Genomic DNA, 19,560 nt, shown 5'->3' with positions numbered 1-19,560 from the left:
TGTAGTTAGTTTCAAAGTAAACAACGTCCACGTTAATATATGCACTTAGTGAATAATAAACTAAATTTAAGTTAAGTTTAATATATTTTTTTAAATTAAATTGTTTAGCTCCATTGTTTTAGTTGAATTAACGAAATATTGAGTAAGAGCAGTGGCGATCTGTAGAAATAATTAATGACTCAAATAGAGTATAATTTGCCATTATGAATTTAATGATATATTAAGTGCATATCTTGTTGCTTATGTCATTTGTTACATTAGTTATAGGTACTATCCTTAATATCTCGTTTACATTTTTTTATTTAAACTTCTAGATATATATTACTATCCCTTTTATCCAGATAATTGACGTTTCACAGTATGAATTATTTATTATCAAGTGCACTAGATTGACGCGATTAGATTGATAGATTACTAAGGCGAATAGCTATAATCAACGATCGTTGAATTTATTTTTAATTTTGTGCTAACACACATAAAATAAATAATAACACTTATATTGTTCCAATAATTAGGATGCGACACTACGAATGTTTAATTAAATCGTACATAATTATTATTTACCACACAAATATAATGTAATTGCTATTTATTTGATTTAATTATTAATTGCTAATTAATTTAGATATTAAAGCAATAATTTATGTTGGGGAATTAAAGGTTATTTGTTGACACACACACACATATTCTATACTACATACAAGTTCCACGTCCTATTCTTTCTTGTATTAAATGAATATTTTAATACTCCTATATGAATTTATAGATTTAAAATATGCGTTGACAAGCCGATTGCATTTACTCTGGCATCCCGCCAGATCAGCATGCGCGCGCGCGTATAACAAGTGGAATAAATACTTATTCTTACTCACCGCGCGCATCCTGTCCTGATAACATACGTCAGTCGGTCGAAAAGCTTATGTTTTCATGGCTTCATTGGCTTTGTGTCGATAAATTGTTCGCGTTCGCGACAGTAATCGATAAACGGTTCTCAAAGCCGAGTAGCGATATTTTTCCAAATCATACGATATCGACAATATCTGTCGCAGGTAGAAACAAGACGGTTGATCAGGGTCTTTCGTTGTCTCTGGCGCTGCTGGGAAGAGCTGAGATCTTTATGGCCCTCAAAGAGTACTATTTTGCGCTGGAGGATCTGCGACTGGTCGCCGAACATGATTTGCCGAATAAACTAATGTAAGCATTCCAGTCTCAATTTGTAGAATCTTTATTTTAGAAATGTGAGAAGTCGTTATATACGTATATATAAAAAAAGTAGACGCAAAAAATTCCGAACTATCGCGAATGGAATCATAATAATTATTTTACCCTGCAATTGAAAGGTTTCTTTTTTTTTATTTCTATTAGATTGCATTAAACTCTCTCGCTTTTGCCAAATGTCAAACATATATCTATCTCTTTGAGTTCCAAAAATATATACTAGTTGAGCTATAAAAAAAAAAAAACAGATATTGAATTTTCTAGATGGATATATCAGCACGAGGAAATCTGCGAATTTGTAGATTTTGCAACACGCTCTTTGATGCCGTGTTTTCTGATTCTGCTCTCTATATGTATAATTTTCTCGAGTCACAGTTTCCCTAGACGCACATACGAATTTAATCGCGGGTGTATCTTTACTCCGGGATGCACACGCTCGCCTAGGACCACCGGAGGCTTCGAGCCCGATATAATGTAGCGAGGGATGAGGTGGGATACGCGCGCGCGTGTACTTCCTAAAATATTCAGAAGGGATGGGCACTTGCCGAGACGGACGGCTACTACCGAACGAAACTAGACTCCGGTTTTAGCCTACGTACCTTCTCTGTGGTGCCGTCGTTGGCTTCCCGCTAGGTTAACCTCGTGAAACTAGCCGTACGACTAGGCGAAGTGGCCTTTGAGTAGACGAACAATAAACATTTAATGCGGCGCTTTTGAGAGCGGTATTAACTCTCCGGTCGCCGACCGATGAGGTGGATTAAGCGCGGCGAATGCGAGTCTTGAATTTTTAAATGCCATTAACTTTACGCGAAAAGTATGTTATTTAAAATCAAAAAAGAGATTTCAATTGCGTGATAAAGAACTTTCAGTACCGTCCGCCCGATGTTCGCCCGATTACGGAAAGTTTATAAATTTCGGGAGATCAGGATGGGCACGTTGAGTCGCGCCAAATGGATTCTAAAGTTCGTCGTTGATACGCATTTGTTCTCGATATATTTGTTCTCGTATTTTAAGTGCTGCTCTCGTGCTGTGAATACGAGTTTGCAAATGCGGAAAGATTGTCATAAGCATTACGCATGGGACATTGCACTTTCATTTTGCCAAAAAGTATTGAATTCCTGGTAAAGAGAAAAAGAGAAGAGAGAACTTAATGAATCCATCGTTCGTTTGACGAAATGAGGCCAAATTTGAAAAATACATGCTGTGTGTAACAAGCGCGGGCGATCTTCCAACTTATCGTTTTCATATTACAATATTTTCCGAATGGTAAAGAATACGGAGCGGCTGATCGATCATTTCGTATTAAGTGTTCGGGCCATCCTGTACGTGATACACGTGCGATGCTGTGCTCATTAAACCGGCATTATATACCAGAGGAAAATATCGTAAAATCTCCCACGGCGATATAATAATGAAGGTAATTCGCTAGTCGATGGCGATCGACAGGATTAACAAAATATAATTGCCATAATATACTTGGTCATAAAAAGATGATCTATTAGATTTTCAAAAAGATGAATTTACTTATAGATGTACATATAGGAAAAATTTTGTTGTTTAATATTTTCGAAATCTCTATTAATTCTCGAATGTTTATTAAAACATTTTTGTGCTTTGTTAATTAAAATCTAAAGATAGGAGAAAAAATAATTTTAAATTAAAATCGCATATCTTTGAAAGATAGTTCGAGGTTTATGTATATAAAAGCAGTTTTAGCAAGAGAAAATTTCCCTAGACAGAGAATATTATTAAATAAAAGATTCTACACGAGAGGTCTGAAAAATTTTCATTATACATCTAAATCTTAAAATGCCTTAAAATGAATTTTTGAATGGTTCATGTATTGTTTCGGGCATGATTATATTACAATCTGATGCTACCCGAATTTTCGGAAATTTCATGTACAATCTCGCTTACCTCGCTTTAACGATCCACATTCTCCGGTTTATCGACGCAGACAGACGTAGTTATCATTGCATCAATCGCGAGTAGATAGACGCGAGTGAGCCGCGCTCATCGCCTGGTCGGTTGGTCGGTGGACGTACTGCAAAATCGATAATATAAACACTGTGCAAGCCGCGGGCAAGCGAACGTAGTAGCTGTTCTGTCAATTAAAATCGCAGCTGAATTAATGACGGATAAATGCGGACATGACGGATTACGCAAAATGGATTTTATCCGGCCCACGCCACCAGTTATCCGTCCCGCGCCGCAAACGGCGTTATATTCGGGGAGGACAAATTTAGGGGAACGTTCTAATTATAATTGCTACAATTATCGATGAGCGTCACGCGGAATTCTCAAACGCGGGTAAATCATTAGAAACTCGACGCATAACGAGCACGGCGTGGATATTAACATTTTCATCGATTATATAATATATATTATACAATACATAGGTACGTGTTTTACGATCGCTCTAAAAATTTGTATAAATAACATGTTGTGTGCAAATGCATGTTATGACGACAGAAATTTTCAGAGTTTTCCCGCCGAGAAATCACTGGGTCTGGTTATAAAACGGCGCTCTCTCTCTGTCTCTCCCTCTCACTTTCTCTCCTGCGTGAAATACGCAGATTTTTACGAGTGCTCTCGCAAACAAAATTAATGATATTTTGCAGAGGGAAAGGATGCTATATACGTTGCGAAATAATGTTCGCGGGATGACACTCGAGAAAACACGTTTGCTTTATCACGGAATAATAGTCAGCGTATTTTGCGCGAGTGTAATTGCGAGGAGGTGGGGGGTACTTCGCGAGAACAAAAGCGGAGAGGGAGAAGCCGAGTTTCTCCCATGCTTCCATAGCAAATTCCATTTTATAGCCATTTTCGTGTCTCGCGTTTTTATCCGAACGTCATAGTTAAGAACTGCGGCAAGAAAAGCTAAAGTTAAAGCGGAAAAAGGAATCCTCATGGATGGAATGCATCATACCGAATTTAAAACGAGCAAAGCGATACGTAAGACAATTTATCTTTCGCTGCCGAAGAAGTATATTCTTCGCCGAACAGAAGGCTCTTAAAACGATTCATGAAGAAGAACACGATTCTTGTATAATGCCAACGTGACATTTATGTCGTCTTTATTTTTAGCGTAATTATTCAATTATACTAAGATGCAATTATAAGGCAAAGCGGGACTTTTTTATCCATCTCTTGCGATAATATTCATCGAATCGAGATGACGCTCATCCCAGAAAATCAGGAGTTTCAGGTTCAAACCCTGAGGTAATATTTTTCGCCATAAATTATTCGCAAATTTTAAGATTCTCATTAACATCTGATTATTAATATTCTTATAAAAGATTCTTATTAGCATAAAAAAATAATTATTAAATTGTCAATTTATAAAGTTGTAAGCACGTCACTGCAAAGAGATATTGTTTACCATCATAAATTTTTCTATATTTATTTAAATTGAAACTGATGGAATAGCCCTCCCCCTCCTCCGCCTCTCTATTCTATTAAGACATTAAAATATCAAATAAGTGATAAATTTTAAGAGAGAACAGATTAATGTGCGCAGTAACTTAACACGACCACCAACGGAGGGTCGTTGAAAGAGCGTTGTCGCGCGAGTACTTGAAAAATATTCCCAGACCTCGTAATTCTGTTTTCCGACACTTAACGATCGAGAAATGCGCCAGTCGGAATTCGCACTCGGAGCCAGGCGAGGATAGAGATCAGCCAGATACGAGATCGTGCCATCAATTCCATAGAAGATAGAGCTTCCTCGTCGGGGTCGCGCGTACAAAATTAGATCGGCCCCGATTTTCGCAAAGGCAATCCGCGACTGGATAAAACGTGGATACGAATCATCGGTCGCAATGAACTCGGTTTTTTTCCCCTGGAATTCTGACCGGATCGCGCTTTCATTCCCGCCGTTGGGAAAAAAGAGACGAATGTTGAACATGATTGGGATAGAAGAATACAGCCAGGCGAGGAAATCTCATACGTTCGCCCGTCAATTCGGTAAGAAGGATCACTTCTCGAATCGGTCTGCACGTTCTTGCAACGGCTTTGATCCAGATTGCGGTAGCTTTCGTGGGATAAGCGACGTGACGCGACGCGATTATCGGGATGAACATGCACGCGGGAAAACCAGATGCAATGTTTCGTATAATGTATGGTACGAGCGATAAATTTCGTTCGCTGTATCAAACGTGACATAATTTGTTATCACGTTATTTTATTTATGTGTTAGTTTGAAACATGCTGTATGCATTCTTAGAAAATTAAATCTAATTTTTCTGTACTCAATCGTTGAATTTTTCGATGCACAAGTAAAAGAGGAACTTATTTGCGTATCAAGATGTGTATTTTGATAGCGAGAAATCTTTTGCTAATATTTATGTAAAGATTAATGCATCTCGATTATTTCCAAAATGATCATCACCAGTGAACGTAAAAGTACATGGTAATAAGTACTATCAAGAAAATTCTTTATTTTGGTTTTTTGTATATTATATAAATTAAAAGTACTTGGCTTTTATTATTACTTTAACAGACAAAACAGGTTGAAAGCTTTGAACGCAGACAATGCAGAAGAGAGATTTAATTATCGAAATAAAAAAAGAGCAGACAGAAGAGGACGTTAGAGAAGCTGGAGGAACGCTTTCATGCTCGAAATGACGGAAAGATTCTCTCTCATCATCGTTACGAGGATACAATTTATTAAGCGGGCGGTTAAAGCGTAAAAACGCATTTTAGATTTATCATTTGAGAATGTTAAACGAAATAAAATAACGCTCGGTACGCTGTGTTATGGTTGTACCGTACTATGCACAGTATCCAAGGTAGAGAGAGAGGAAGAGAGTCGTGTTGAATTAATGTAGTGAGGGTAGCACTTGGTTCTATACTGTTCGACCCTTAACCTCTGGGTAACCTTTAATCTCGTCGCAAAAGCTTTAAATCCGTTGGATGTCTCGGAACTTGCAAATCGCGATCTGTGTTGGAGAGATCGGTCGACAATGGCGATCTTTATCCGTCTGGGAGATAAACTTCACAATCGAGGACAAGGTGTTAAATCATCTTTTGCATATTGTTTATTTTGCTTGTATATTGCATTGTATATTGTGAACGCTATAATATTACAGATATTTTGTACAATATGTAATAAAAATATGTCGAAACATCTAATATCCGTTTCTACTATAATATAGATTAACTTTAATTTTGGTTCAACTTATTCTTTTTATCTCTTTCCAATTCTTAGAACTAAAAACAGATAAGAAATTAGACCGCATCGGTCTACGCATTGAAGATTGAGATTGAAGATTGAAGATTGAAATTTGACCAGTGAGAACAAAAAATTTTAACTCCTTTTGTTTTGACTGGTCAAATTTCAATCTTCAATCTTTAATGTGTAGTCTGATTCCGGGCTTAGTTGAATCAAGATTAAAATTAAACTACATTAGTAGAAACAGGCATAAAGATTTATAAAATAATAGATTTATAAAATAGTCTTTGCTATAAACATTTCCGAGGTTATTTAGGTAACATTGTTTAGAGCAATTTATTTGGAACAATTGTTATGAATTAAATAGCGATTTGTCACCTACGAAAAAAGACAGAAAGAAAGTGTGAATCTTACAGATATTAGCTAAAGATGCAACGGTTATTTCGGAAAACTCGCACGTTAAACTGAAAGCATCAGAGAGTAAACGACCTCCGGAAAATCGATTATCCCGCTGGACGCTGCAAAACATTTCCCAAGGCCTGGCCCAGCAAAAAGATATCTATGACAAGTAAGATGACGCGTCGCGGTGTCATATTTTCCGGCAAAAAGCCGAAAAGTCCACGAGTGTCGGCGTAATCCCACAGGAGTGGATTAGCCGTCGATCCAAGCATAGGTAAAGGTAGAAAGACAGAGGAAAAGGGAGAGAGATGGAGATAGAGACCGAGAATACCTTTGGCCAGGCTAATTAATGAAGTGATCGACGTAACCGCGTCTTGGCTTTTCGTCTCTGCTTAGTCACGGCTGAGAAGTGGTCTTGTTTCGACGTCGCCTACGCGGTTAGACTACCGCCTAGCGCCCTTGCCGCATCCCAATGGCTCGGCATTATGCCACCCGCTGATCAGACAGTAGTCCGCAATTAACAAGTTCGTGGCGACGTTGGTTCGATTTGTGTCTAGTACATGCATATTTAGAGCGTCGTAGAAACTTCATAACAAAGATAATAACGTATATATAGAAAGGATGGTTTGTCTGAAGTCTCAAAATTTAACTAGATGTAGATTTGAAAATAATTTAATTGAATTATTAAAATAATTATATAGAATGCTTATGCGTTGCACAACAATGCTGCAAAAGTTTCGACAATTTGGCAACTAGTTTGAGGATTTAATTCGCAAAGAATTTAAAAACGTCAAAGAGATCTCGGTCAAGGAATTTTACAAAATTTTCTGGAAAATTAAAATTCGTGGTTTTTAAAGAAGCTTATATACATCACATTTACGCACACAGTTTTAGAATACTATCGACTATAATAATTCAAAATGCAAGCAATATTAATAATAATTTATATTGTTATGTTAAATTGTTCTTGTAATAAAATATTTAACAATTTTTTAATTAATACAAAAATACAAATAATTTTAAAATATTTTTGAAAGTCAGGAAAAATAAATTTATATTTGAAATTTTGTCTGAAAATCAGAGAAAATTATCGAATTGATGAAGAATTTAAACATAATAATAACATTAAAGTAAAAATAGAAAGAGAGAAGAAAAGAGTTATAAAAAAATGTTTATTCTCTGGAGAAAAAAAGTGCGAAAGTTTTCCATCCTGTTTAATTGATACCAGGCTACTGTATCAAAATTTCAAGTCCATTTCATGAGACTTCTCGCGCAGCATATGACACTCCCGTGTACGCGAGAACGCGTCGAGCGATATTCCACGCGAGGCTGTTCCTCGTTATCGCGCCCATTGTTATGGCATTAGCATTGTTATATAATTGTTATGGAGGAGGGATTATATTCCCGCAGCGTAACATGTATTGCGCGGTGGATACGCGCGTCGAGCTTCGACGCGCGATATAACAAAATGGGGGATCAGTTGGCCGATATATCATCCGCGTAACGAAGAATAATTGGATACGCCGTAATTAATGGCGCGCGCCCGCCTGCATTTCGAAGATCTTCGTGCCGCATCGGCACGCTGCGATCGCAAAGAGCGGGAGAAAATCCGGGGAGGTTGTGGCCCCGGCTGTTTGCCGGCTGTAGCCGGACCGCAGAGAAAATAGCTGCCGGATCGACCATATTTCTGTCCGAGCGTAACGCTGGAAAGAGAAATGTCGCGCTCGTATAAACGCTACCTGCCCCGGGCTGGATTATTTTTGCGGGCTGCGTTTCGACATCGATACCAAAGGGGTAGGAAAGGGTGACATCGAACGATTCGACGCAAATAATTTTCTCTGAAGGTTCTCTCAAAGAGCGATTTGTACCGATTCAACGGCTATACAGGGTGTCCCGGAAAAACTGGTACGATCAGACGATATATCTTCGAAACGTCGAAGGAAAAGGTAATAACGAAAAGGTCGATGCCCCTAATCCAACTTTTGCGAAAGAAAACTCGACTTTGTACGATGTTTAAAAGTTTGTGATTTAATAAAATTTATTTTAAAATATTTCAATTCTCTCTCTTTCACTATTTTAGCTTTCTGGGACGTCGACTAATCAGATTTCTCGATATCTTTATTAGCCGATCCAATACTGGAGATGTATTTTCAAATATTTTTAATTTTAAATTGTTATTTTGTATTCATCAGTTTTATTTAGAAATCTAGAATAAACAAGAAATATCTGCGTATTTCAAGAGCATTGGATTTTAACATTTATAAATTAACAACTATTATTATAGACTTGCATTTCCAACGTGTCCGATTTCCATCTTATCTCGTGTATACACGGGAGATGAATACGTCCTGCGTATCAGATTAATAATCATAATCAGAGACGCCCACATGAAACGCGGAATGTACGCGATGGATGAACGATGTCCCTTCCAACCCTGCAATTACAATGTCGGTCCTGTATGCATTACCCGTATATATGTAGGGTATTTTCAGAAAGATGGTCTCCCCAACCCCCATGACACGACTGGCGTATATCACTTACCTAAATGAACGTATACATGGCAGCTTGAAGCCGGTTCTTCCACGGAGACGCGGTCTCTTATAAAAATATTTTATTCCGCAATTTTGTCTCATATTTTTTTCATGAGAGATCATTTCGCATTTGTACTTTGCGTTCGTACAGTTCTTATCGTGCACTGCGTGCAAATGAAGATATATTTTTGAAGCTATAGAATTTGTATTTCGCTGTGAATAACCATCTAATAGTTTGGACTATTCGAATAAATCAATCTAATATCTCAATTAAATGGTTTTTATCAGCTTTTTATAAAATTCTTATAGATGTACATATATAAACGATTTATAAAAGATAATAAAGGTGAGAAATCAATTTTTGTTCTAACTGTTTGATCCTAGAAAGCTATAATGATTAAAGAGTAAGAATTAATTAAATATGTTATAACAGTATTGTATAAAGTTTTCTGCAACAGAGAGCGAATGTTTTGTTAAATATTTCCGTATATATGTAAATGTATAATAGATATTTAAAAAATAAATTTAATTCAAGTGGATGGTATCTATTAATTATTTGAGTGCTGGCTATAAGAAACGGAATATAAAAAACGGCTTCCATTTCCAGTGACATTTAATTTTACGATAAGAGGAAATAGCGGCTTTATCGGCCGTCGCGATTAATCTTGCGAAAATACTGTGCCCTTTAGAGTGATGTCTGATGTTGCGACATCGCCACGGCGCATTAAAATTCAAAGCTCCGCCGTTATTTGTAGACAGCGAGCGTTCCTAACATCCCGTGCATACCCGAAGAACGAGCGACAACGCAAAACCACTTTGCCAACTCGGAGAATTTTTACGAGAGCTTCCGTTAATATTCAATATGTCCCGCGTGGTTCTCGAGAAACGCTTCGTAAATTTGTTAATGACAAAACTCGTACGAGAAGGGGCCAATCGAGAGTTTAAACTTGCATGGTCGTCGGTCACTCGCGGTTTTAATTCGACGAATTCTCGCATCTTCGCATTCTCGTGCGCGATTTTTTAATGAAAATTTCCCCTCGCTGTCTAAACATTTTGTTACGTTTATTGCTCTTTTCTTTCTTTCGAGAAAGCCACGACGAAACTAATCTCGAACGCAGTCGACATGCAATATCGAGAGCCATTGCTCTTTCAGAGCGTAAAATAACGCCTGCGTAAAAAAGTCATCTCAATTAGCCTTAAGGGTTTCTTACTCGCAATTAGAGTTTAAACGGCCACAGAACCACAGAGGATATATATATTATATATGTGTATATGTATGTATATAATGTAATACTACAGCAATCCGGTCTTGTGGACAAAGTGTACCGTTTAAACGGACTACCACGGCACCCACCACGCTCACCGCGAGCCACGGTAAGAAATTTAATATCCGCGTGCAGAAGGATTATTTAAAGTGCCCGCTGGCTATGCTATCGGTAAAAAGTTTTTGAAGTAAACCATACTTTCCCCGTGCTTCCTTGACGTCGGCCAGGATTGCTCATCTCGCTCGCTGCGCAGCAGATTGCTCTTTCCTTCCGTCCTTGCTCCGTCGACAAGTCTCTCAAGAATAACGTCGAAGTTATGTGCGGAGTTATTTGCGAAATTTATTAATTATTTATCAATCCTTCGCCAACGAAACGAAACCACTTTTACGCGCGGATAGACGAAAACACGAAAGAAACAAATGTAAATCGCGTTACGAATATTACAAATGGAAACTGATAAATGTATACTTATACAATATGAATGGAATAACTTAAAAAGGAAAGGTTTTCTTTAAATTCGTTATTTGTTATCACGTGAAAAAGACCGATGTTTATAGAGTTGATGTCGGGACGTTAAACAAAATCAAATATATCACGTGAGATTATGCGCGGGATTGTCTTTCGCTTGCCACTATCTTGAGAATACCATTACGTCTACGACGATGAAGCCATTACGGTGCGACGGAGCAAATACATGTCGGGAGTATTTTTCTATCGACGCGAAGCGTCTTTGGAAGCGTCGACTAGCTGGGCGCCGCCGCGCCGAGGAGACGATGAGTTCCAATCGATTGCCACTTGTCATTCGCATATTCGTAGCTGTTCCACTCATCCGCCGAACAAAGCATGCGCCTAAAGTGTGTACGTGTAGACCGGTGCAAAAAAAAAGAGGAGTAAAGAGTGTATGGAGGGAATCAATAAAAGCATTTACTCTACCTTCAAAAGAATGGATGGAAGAAAGAGAGGAAGATTGAGAGTGGAGAAGGGTGGAGATAATGAACAAGAAGAGCTGAAGAGATCAGAAGAGAGTAGAACGAGAGAGAGAGAGAGAGAGAGAAACCGAACCACCCTGACACAGGAATGGAGGGAACAAGAGGGCGCACGCGCCGGCCCGGTTTGATTTCGCTGGATGGGTTCGCAATAACAGTGCAAATTATTATTCCGCTCTCATCCACATCGATCGATATGTCGCTCCAGATCTATATATTGCGTGGCTATGATCTGGAAACCGACACCGCCGACCTTCCCCTACCGAGTAACCCGCGGAATTAACCCAGGCAAAGCAAGACACGGGACGGGGAAGTGCGGGCTCGATGAAGAGACCGAAGAGAGAGAGAGAGAGAGAGGGAGAGAGAGAGGGAGAGAGAAAGAGAGGGAAGAGGAGGGAGAGAGAAAATGGGAGAGGGAGAAAGAGAGAAAATCCCAAAGAGAGTGTTCATGGAGCAGAAAAATATCGACAGATCGCACACATGCATACATACGTGCGCGCACACGACGTCGCTTTTAATAACCGATAATATTTAACGTGGGCCGAATTCAATTTGTAGGAAAAACAGAGGTACGCCGTTTCCTCCATCGAGAGATTCGATCGTTGGTCCTTTCTCTCGTAGCCTCGACGTAGAAAAATTCTCCCTTACCTCTTTTCGCTGAAATAGGTATATATACTCTCGGTGTATCGGCGTATCGCTTCACCGCGTGCTAAAAACGATCCCGAAAGGAGTTCGGGATTCGGGATGCACTTCTTCTGCCGTTTCGACGATTTTTCGTAAAAAGAACTCGAGAATGCACCAAGTATAGGGCGTTTTAGGCTTATTTGAAAATCCAGAGAATTTTAAGAATTGATGAAATCGGATTTTCGGTATGCGCAAATAAATAGCGACATCTCATTTTAGATACGATTTTATTTTAATTAAATTCTACAGAGAGAGAGAGAGAGAGAGAGAGAGAGAGAGAGAGAGAGCACCACATAAATATACGTGATAATGTTGAAATGATATCGGAGGTTTGCGACATTTTGTTCATAATTAATTATTACCTAAAAACGATAGCCTTAGAATTCCACGCATCATAACAACGGGGAAATCCGCACGGGCGGATAAATGATATCACGTTGCGTTGTATATCAAAGGTAACGTGCGAATTTATACCGATACACACCGTTGTAACAGAGAGGGGTGAGTGACGCCCGTTCGGAGCGCTCGAAGCCAGAAAAATATTGAAAAATTGACGGACGCACGCTGCTACACGCACGCGAGCTCTGTAGTGTTTAATAATGGATAATATTTGATACCAGATCCGCCCGAGGGCGGGCACTCCCTCTCCGGTGCCCATTCGTCAGTGCGATCCGGTATCAACTCGTTTCACAAAACAGTTTTACAATCAAAATTTCGAAATAATAGAATAACTCTTTCAGAATTTAATCGTCTCTCTTACTAAACTTTGTCTATTGTTATGTTTTTACTTACATGCATCTCGTCTTGTTCTATTTGCGTTTCTTATTTAATACTTTGAGAACTGGAGCTTTAAAATAAACTAAAGTGACTTGAATTTATGAAAGATCTTGCTTTCTAAAAGTTTTCAGGCTGCTAAATTAAATTTTGATTTTTGAATTTTAAAATTTAAATTTAAAAAAAATATTCTGATTATATCGTGAAACTTGATTTTAGGACGTTGTTGATTATCTCTGAGTTTAAATGTAGCCTGAAAAAATATCAAATGTCAAAAGGACTGTAACCTCCATAAAGCAGGATCCAATGTCAGGAGGTTTAGTGTAGGTTTCATAATCAGAGTTTAAAAATTAGTTTAGAAATTAGTGTACTATTTACGTGTTATCGATGAGCTTCAAATAAAACAAAAAAAACTAGACACTCGATATTACTTTGCAATTAAAAACTCTCTAAAATTGAACTTTTAAATAAAATTATTTTTTCAAATTCTGTCTGCCATTTCATTTATTATTTATAATATTTCATTTTTAATCTCAGATTCGAATAAAGCATTATAAAATTATTCCACAGGCGAAGTTTTATAAAAATTGAGCGAGCAGTTTATAAAACGAAAGCGAGTGATCCTCTAAACGGGGTCGCCGGTCTACAAAGGGTTAAAAGTTGATGTATGCGTAAAGAGTTAAAAGTTAATGTATGTATAAAGTGTAAATCTTTTAAAAGAGAATCTTTTTATATGAATGAGGGATAAATTTGGAAGGGACGGAGAAAAGAGAAAGAGAAATCTTTTAATGGGGACAAGAAGTGGAGCAGTATAATGGATTTCCAATAGTAGAACTGACAGCTACCGGTTTTAAATTTTGCGTGTAGCTAGCAAATGTTACGCGAATGTTTACTCTTTAATGATATTATAATAAATTATATTGAAAATTACGCTGTCTGTGATTTACGTAACGACTTTGATTATTCCATACTCGACTTTATAACTGTCAGCATTTCTCTCTGATATTTTCGCGAACTTCCTAAATCAAATTATCGAGAAATAACGATTTCGCTAATTATCGGTAATGTCAAGTCGTAATTGGGCGATCATCATTGGCATATTTTACACCGCCCGTTATGATAGGAGTAGGTATTTATTGCAGCAGGACGTGCTGTCCGCAGTGAAAGAGTCCGCGGCGCAAAAGCGGGATAATTTTCTGGGCGCATCGAGATAATAAATTACACCGAGAGTAACGCATACGATCGTACCATTCCCTTTTATCGAAATGAATATTGTAATTTCCAACCGACTTTCTCTCTTGCCACGCTGAATCCTTTTTTCTCCCTTCTCCTTTTGTTTCTGTTGCTAAAACCACGCTTCCGCTACGATTTATGCCGTTGCTTCTTTCGGCTTGCGAGAAATTTACGTGCACGTATAAGCAGGGAGGTTGCCGTTTCGCGGACCGCAGGGACATGGGAATGCACGTGGCTTTCCCGTAACAATAATTTTCGTCCGTCAAAACCCATACTTAATATCCAACAAAATAATTCCTCACGCTTGACATACGCGATCGCTTTTTTTCCGACACTATAATTTTCGTCCGTTCCAAAATTCATGTTTAACGAGTCGCTTGATTAAAAATTAAAAATAAAATTTACCGTCCCGCGTATATATTTTTGCGATAATGCACATTTTTAATATTGCTGTCACGTCTCATTTAGATTCCGTCGTTACTCGAATATATATTCTAATATTACGTTTCCAGCTTACCTGTAGCAGCGTTTTTCTGGTAAAACATCCCGATAAATTTGCAATGTTTCTCCGCGAAGCTTTTCAATTATGAATACTACTACATACATTCGTATCTCTCAAGTTTCTCTCTCTCTCCCTCTCTGTATCGATCTTTGCACATATATACGCGTATATATGCACGATCTTTGTATCAATAGTGATACGTCACATCAAACATTCTATCCTATATAGGCTACCGCTGATACACCGAATGTGCACGCGTATATACCGAAGTAGTATATATCTGACAGTCTCTCGCGAAACTTCGTACTATTTGCGTCTACTTCGTGAAACTTGAGAAGATAGTAATTTGAAGCTCTCGTCGACCTTATACGAGTGTTTATCCCGGAAGTACATATCGCGCGCTACCCGCGACGCGAGACCGGGACATACGTGGAATATTCATAACGCTTTCACGCGCCTTCCCACTGTTCCATTGTAAATGACTTGCAAATGTTTCGCTAATTACAATAGAGTCGAGCGGGGTGCTCGCTTAAGCCCGGTTAACGAGCGACGTTGAAATAAAACAACGGGAGGGATATGGAGATACGTGCTCCAGTAAAATGACTGCTTCTGGAGAGAGATCTGCGCGCGGCATTCATTTATTATATATATATATACATTTTTTTATTGTTATTACAGGCAGGAACTTCAGCGAAAGAAAGAGCAGTGTGAGTGTTTTATAAAAGGCAACGAGAACTCTCTGGTGCCCTTCGACCCCCGCATCAACAAGATGGCTCAATTGATTTCAGACGAGGAGAAAAGTACGTAGCGTTCTTGCACATCTTTTTCATTAAACTCGATACGAGAAACTCGATTCATGTCCATTTTTATCAACTATAATTTAACTTTAATCTTGGTATCAAGTAACTCTTTTTCTAGTTCTAAGGAGAAGAGAAAGGGTAAGTTGAACTGAGAGATAAAATTTAATCTTACGTAGAGCGTAAATGTGCCGTGATCAACATGAAACGGCGCCGCGGCGTTGTAGACATCTGGATTTCCAGGATAGGAATCGCCGAATACGAATTGTTCCGACTTAGTATCTATAATAATAAGCTACTGATTATCCGCGAACGCGATAAGATATTACGGGCGCCGTGCTGTATTCTGACGTATTACTGATGACTCAGAGAATTGTGCATCGCACTCGGTGAGTATGGTGCGTAACGTTATCACGGAGGTGGTTCTAAGTGTAATCTGCGGGGATAACAAGGAGGTTAGCGAGGCAAGATTGGCGTCAATATCGTTACCGGGGCGCGCGCATGCAAGAGGAAGAGAGGGAGAGAGAGAAAGGATTAAGAGAGAGGGGGAGGTCCGTGCAATAAAGGCGGGCGTAATAATGTCTCGCGCGATGTCGTCCTCCTACGTGTATCCGGCGTCAAAATGCAGGAGCCATTCCTGGATTATGCGCTCCTATTGTCTTACGTCTATTGACTGCCTTAGAATTGCGCTAGAGACAGTTTCCGAATACGTCATTTTCGAGTTCGCCAAGTGGAATAAGGACCGCGCCACTGAATACACTTCTCGTGTACAATAAGAATTAGAGTATTGACTTAGTTACGCACATCTGAAGCGATTTCGTTTATAATCTTTATAGAAACGGAGTAGTTAATACGAGTACGTCGATGAAATAAATCGTTCGGAAAGAACGTCAACGAGAACATGTATGCAGGCGCTTATGAAAGAGAGCAACGAAATACACGTAGCGCAAATCGGATGTTCGGATATTCCGCATTAAGGAAGTTCTCTCGCTTCCTAGTCAATAATTTAAATTCTTAAAATTGTGTGAAAAATTCATCATTAATAATTAATTAATAATGTCATTAATAATTATAATTAGTATTTATAAGTTTATTCTGGTAAAGTTTTGTCTGAATTCGTATAATTTGAGAGAAATTTTTTTAATAAAACGTTTGCATATTAAATAAAAATTTCAGTAACGTCACAAATTAAAAGGAAAAGTATACTATGGAATAAAATTTTGCGTATATACTTGAAATATAAAATTCCATACATTTAGAATTAAATATTTTCAAAAGGGAGGGATGATAAAAACGACGATATTTCTTCTAGATAGTGATGTGACCAACTTTCGTATCGTATACGTGTAATATTGTAGACTTGTCTCTTAGATTTCATCAAACGCGAAAATCTCTTTAAGCCTCCTTTCATCCCAGACTAATTACATGCATTCGTGGAAGACACCTGCGCACGTAACGTAGACTATCACATGCTTTGCCTCGTGTTCAATCTGCGCGTCATAAACATACGTGCTTGCGAGATGGAAAAAGATGAGAGAGAGAGAGAGAGAGAGAGAGAGAGAGAACGAACCAACTACCATGTATTCTTCGCGGAAATTCTGCGGTGACTTCGCGAGCGATATCGAGTTTCGCCCCGTCTCGTAGTCGTCGCGGTATTGTCGACGAAAATCCTATTCACCGGCAGCGGTGGCGGTGGTTGGTGGTGGCGGCGACGACGGCGGCAAGCGCGATTCTGCTTTGCACAAAAGCCAACCGTTGCCACCCCGCCGCCGCCATCGTCGCCCCGCAAAATATGTGATTCGTGAAGCCGGGCTTAAGATCCCCGCACCGGAACCCCGTGGTGTCGCGTAAACTTGCATTCTCACCATCCGTCGCAGCTTGCCATTCTCTGGATGGACTTAACGACGCTGCACGTACCAACCCTCTCCCTCCCATGTTACAAACGACAAGCTCCCGCCCCCGATCGAATACATCCAAGAACGTTCCTAAGAGCCCAGGCGAGAACAACGTCACGTTCTTTGTTCTTTGCAAACATTCATTCATCTTGGAAGTACGCCAATTGCGGAGATTGCGATGATTTATCAGAAGTAGCTGTTATCCTTTTGCCAGTTGGGGAAGTAATGCTGTCTGTACATCTTGTTTCTAACAGCAGTAAATAACCTTTTAGGGATGACATTATCTTCTCATTAAAAAAACAATGCTTATTGATTTTGCTCAAAAATGTTTTGTAAGTGCGGAAGAATCTATTGATATAATACTCTTAATATATATATATATATCGATATGATCTTTCTGGTCGTTAGAAATGCTATATTTCAATGTTCAATGCCACATGCATTTCTATCTTAACCTCTTTGGTTAAAAGCTTTAATTCCAATAAAAAATCGTTAAACAATTGTTTTAATTTAATTTAACCGATTTAATAAATAATACTAAACACAGTTAATTTTTTTCAAAACTTTGATTACTTTTCTTATTATTACTTTATTATTATGTACATGAATCTAAAATTAACCATCGGACATATTCTAAATTCAATTTTTAAATAAACATTACATTGGAAAATTAACAACGCGGTTGAGAAAAGATCAAGAGGAAAATAAATGTAAGGATTAAAGAGAACGGAAAAAAAATATCAGAAATTGTTTGATAAAAAATTATTGTGCACAAACATTTATTCCAATGCCTTCCTCGGATGATCGAAAGGCGGCTCGTCGCTCTACTTGAACGACTCCTTTCCGCGATCCGTTTAAGCGGAAAGCTCGCGTTCCGACAGCTCTCTCGATATTTTCGCGTCGCTTGCGAACGTCGTGCAAGCGGATCGCGCAACTCGTAATTCCATTCGCCGGCAACTCCGAACGTGGGGGCGAACTCGGTTAGCCTCGTTTTGTAATACGGCAGGTCTGTTCCTCGATAACGCCGCCACGCTATTTATCGGCTCACGCCGTGAGCGCTTCTAACCGATGCATGTAACCGCATTCGCATCGTTCCAAAGAAGCCGCGTCGTCGACGGAAAGGAGGAGGCGTGCCGAGAGAACGCGGGTGGATCCAAGGAAGAGTGGCAAATTGAATCCCGTGGTAGTGTGTCCCGACGAACCCGGGGCTTCCTCTGCGGAAAACGACACCGTGTCTCTCTCTCTCTCTCACGAGATCGATGGGGAATCGAGTTATCGGCCTTAGTAGATCGAGCGTACCTGCGCCGCGTTAACCCACGAAACTTTATTGGCAATGCGCCGCACCGCGCGAATCCACGCGTGCCCGGACTCGTGATCGCTCTGTGAATTCCGTGAAAATCGACTCTCCCTCGTTCTCCCCCCTGCCTCCTTCCCTCTCTCTCTCTCTCTCTTCTCTCTCTCTCTCTCTCTCTCTCTCTCTCTCTCTCTCTCTCTCTCTCTCTCTTTATCTCTCGGGTTTGTCGAGCACGGTACTCGGCGAGCTCAGTAAACCTACCCTTGCCCCCGGAATGAGAAACTTCTTCCTCTCGCGGCTTTCCGGTTTCCGGTGAGCGAGGGACGATCGGCGGAAGTGAATCCATCGGGCTTTCCCGGCCACGACAACGGTCTGATGGTCTGATCCACGATCGTACCGTACCCAGGGACTCAATATCGCGAACGGGCGCGAAAAATGAAGCGCATCTGATGGCTTTGAGTATTTTCGAGGTATTTTGGTTATACAAAGAGATTTTGACGACGCCGATGAAAACATGCGACAACTGCAGATTTGATTGTCTAAAAAATTATTTATATTTTTTAAATTACGAAAAACTTTAGTAATCGTAGCCGTGTAAGAAACATTTAAAAAACTACTATTGATGAAATAGCAAAAATGTTTTAATCAGGGGAATTGACTTTTTTTTAAAACCAGGGAATGGAAGTAACTCGTTACTTGTAACGAAGTTACAGTTACAAGTTACTTTTTTGGTAACTTTACTGGTAACTGCGTTACTTTCTTTTTTTGGTAACTGTAACGGTAACGAGTTACATTTTTTGGGTAAC

The 19,560-nt window shown here is 39.2% G+C and overlaps 1 protein-coding gene across 2 annotated transcripts in view; it reads left to right on the top strand.

The window, feature by feature from the left end:
• LOC108781823 (SET and MYND domain-containing protein 4) overlaps positions 1-19,560 on the top strand; it is a 42,699-nt gene that overhangs the window by 2,196 nt on the left and 20,943 nt on the right. For both annotated transcript variants that reach the window (XM_018549909.1, XM_018549908.1), the window contains 2 exons: positions 1,050-1,194; positions 15,447-15,568. In XM_018549909.1, the coding sequence (XP_018405411.1) occupies positions 1,050-1,194; positions 15,447-15,568 (267 nt within the window). The remainder of the gene's footprint in view (positions 1-1,049; positions 1,195-15,446; positions 15,569-19,560) is intronic.

The sequence above is a fragment of the Cyphomyrmex costatus genome, unplaced genomic scaffold (assembly GCF_001594065.2).
Source record: "Cyphomyrmex costatus isolate MS0001 unplaced genomic scaffold, Ccosl1.0 scaffold91, whole genome shotgun sequence".
Lineage (NCBI taxonomy): Eukaryota > Metazoa > Arthropoda > Insecta > Hymenoptera > Formicidae > Cyphomyrmex > Cyphomyrmex costatus.
Note: the sequence above shows the minus strand (reverse complement) of the source record. Positions and strands in the feature narration are given on the sequence as shown.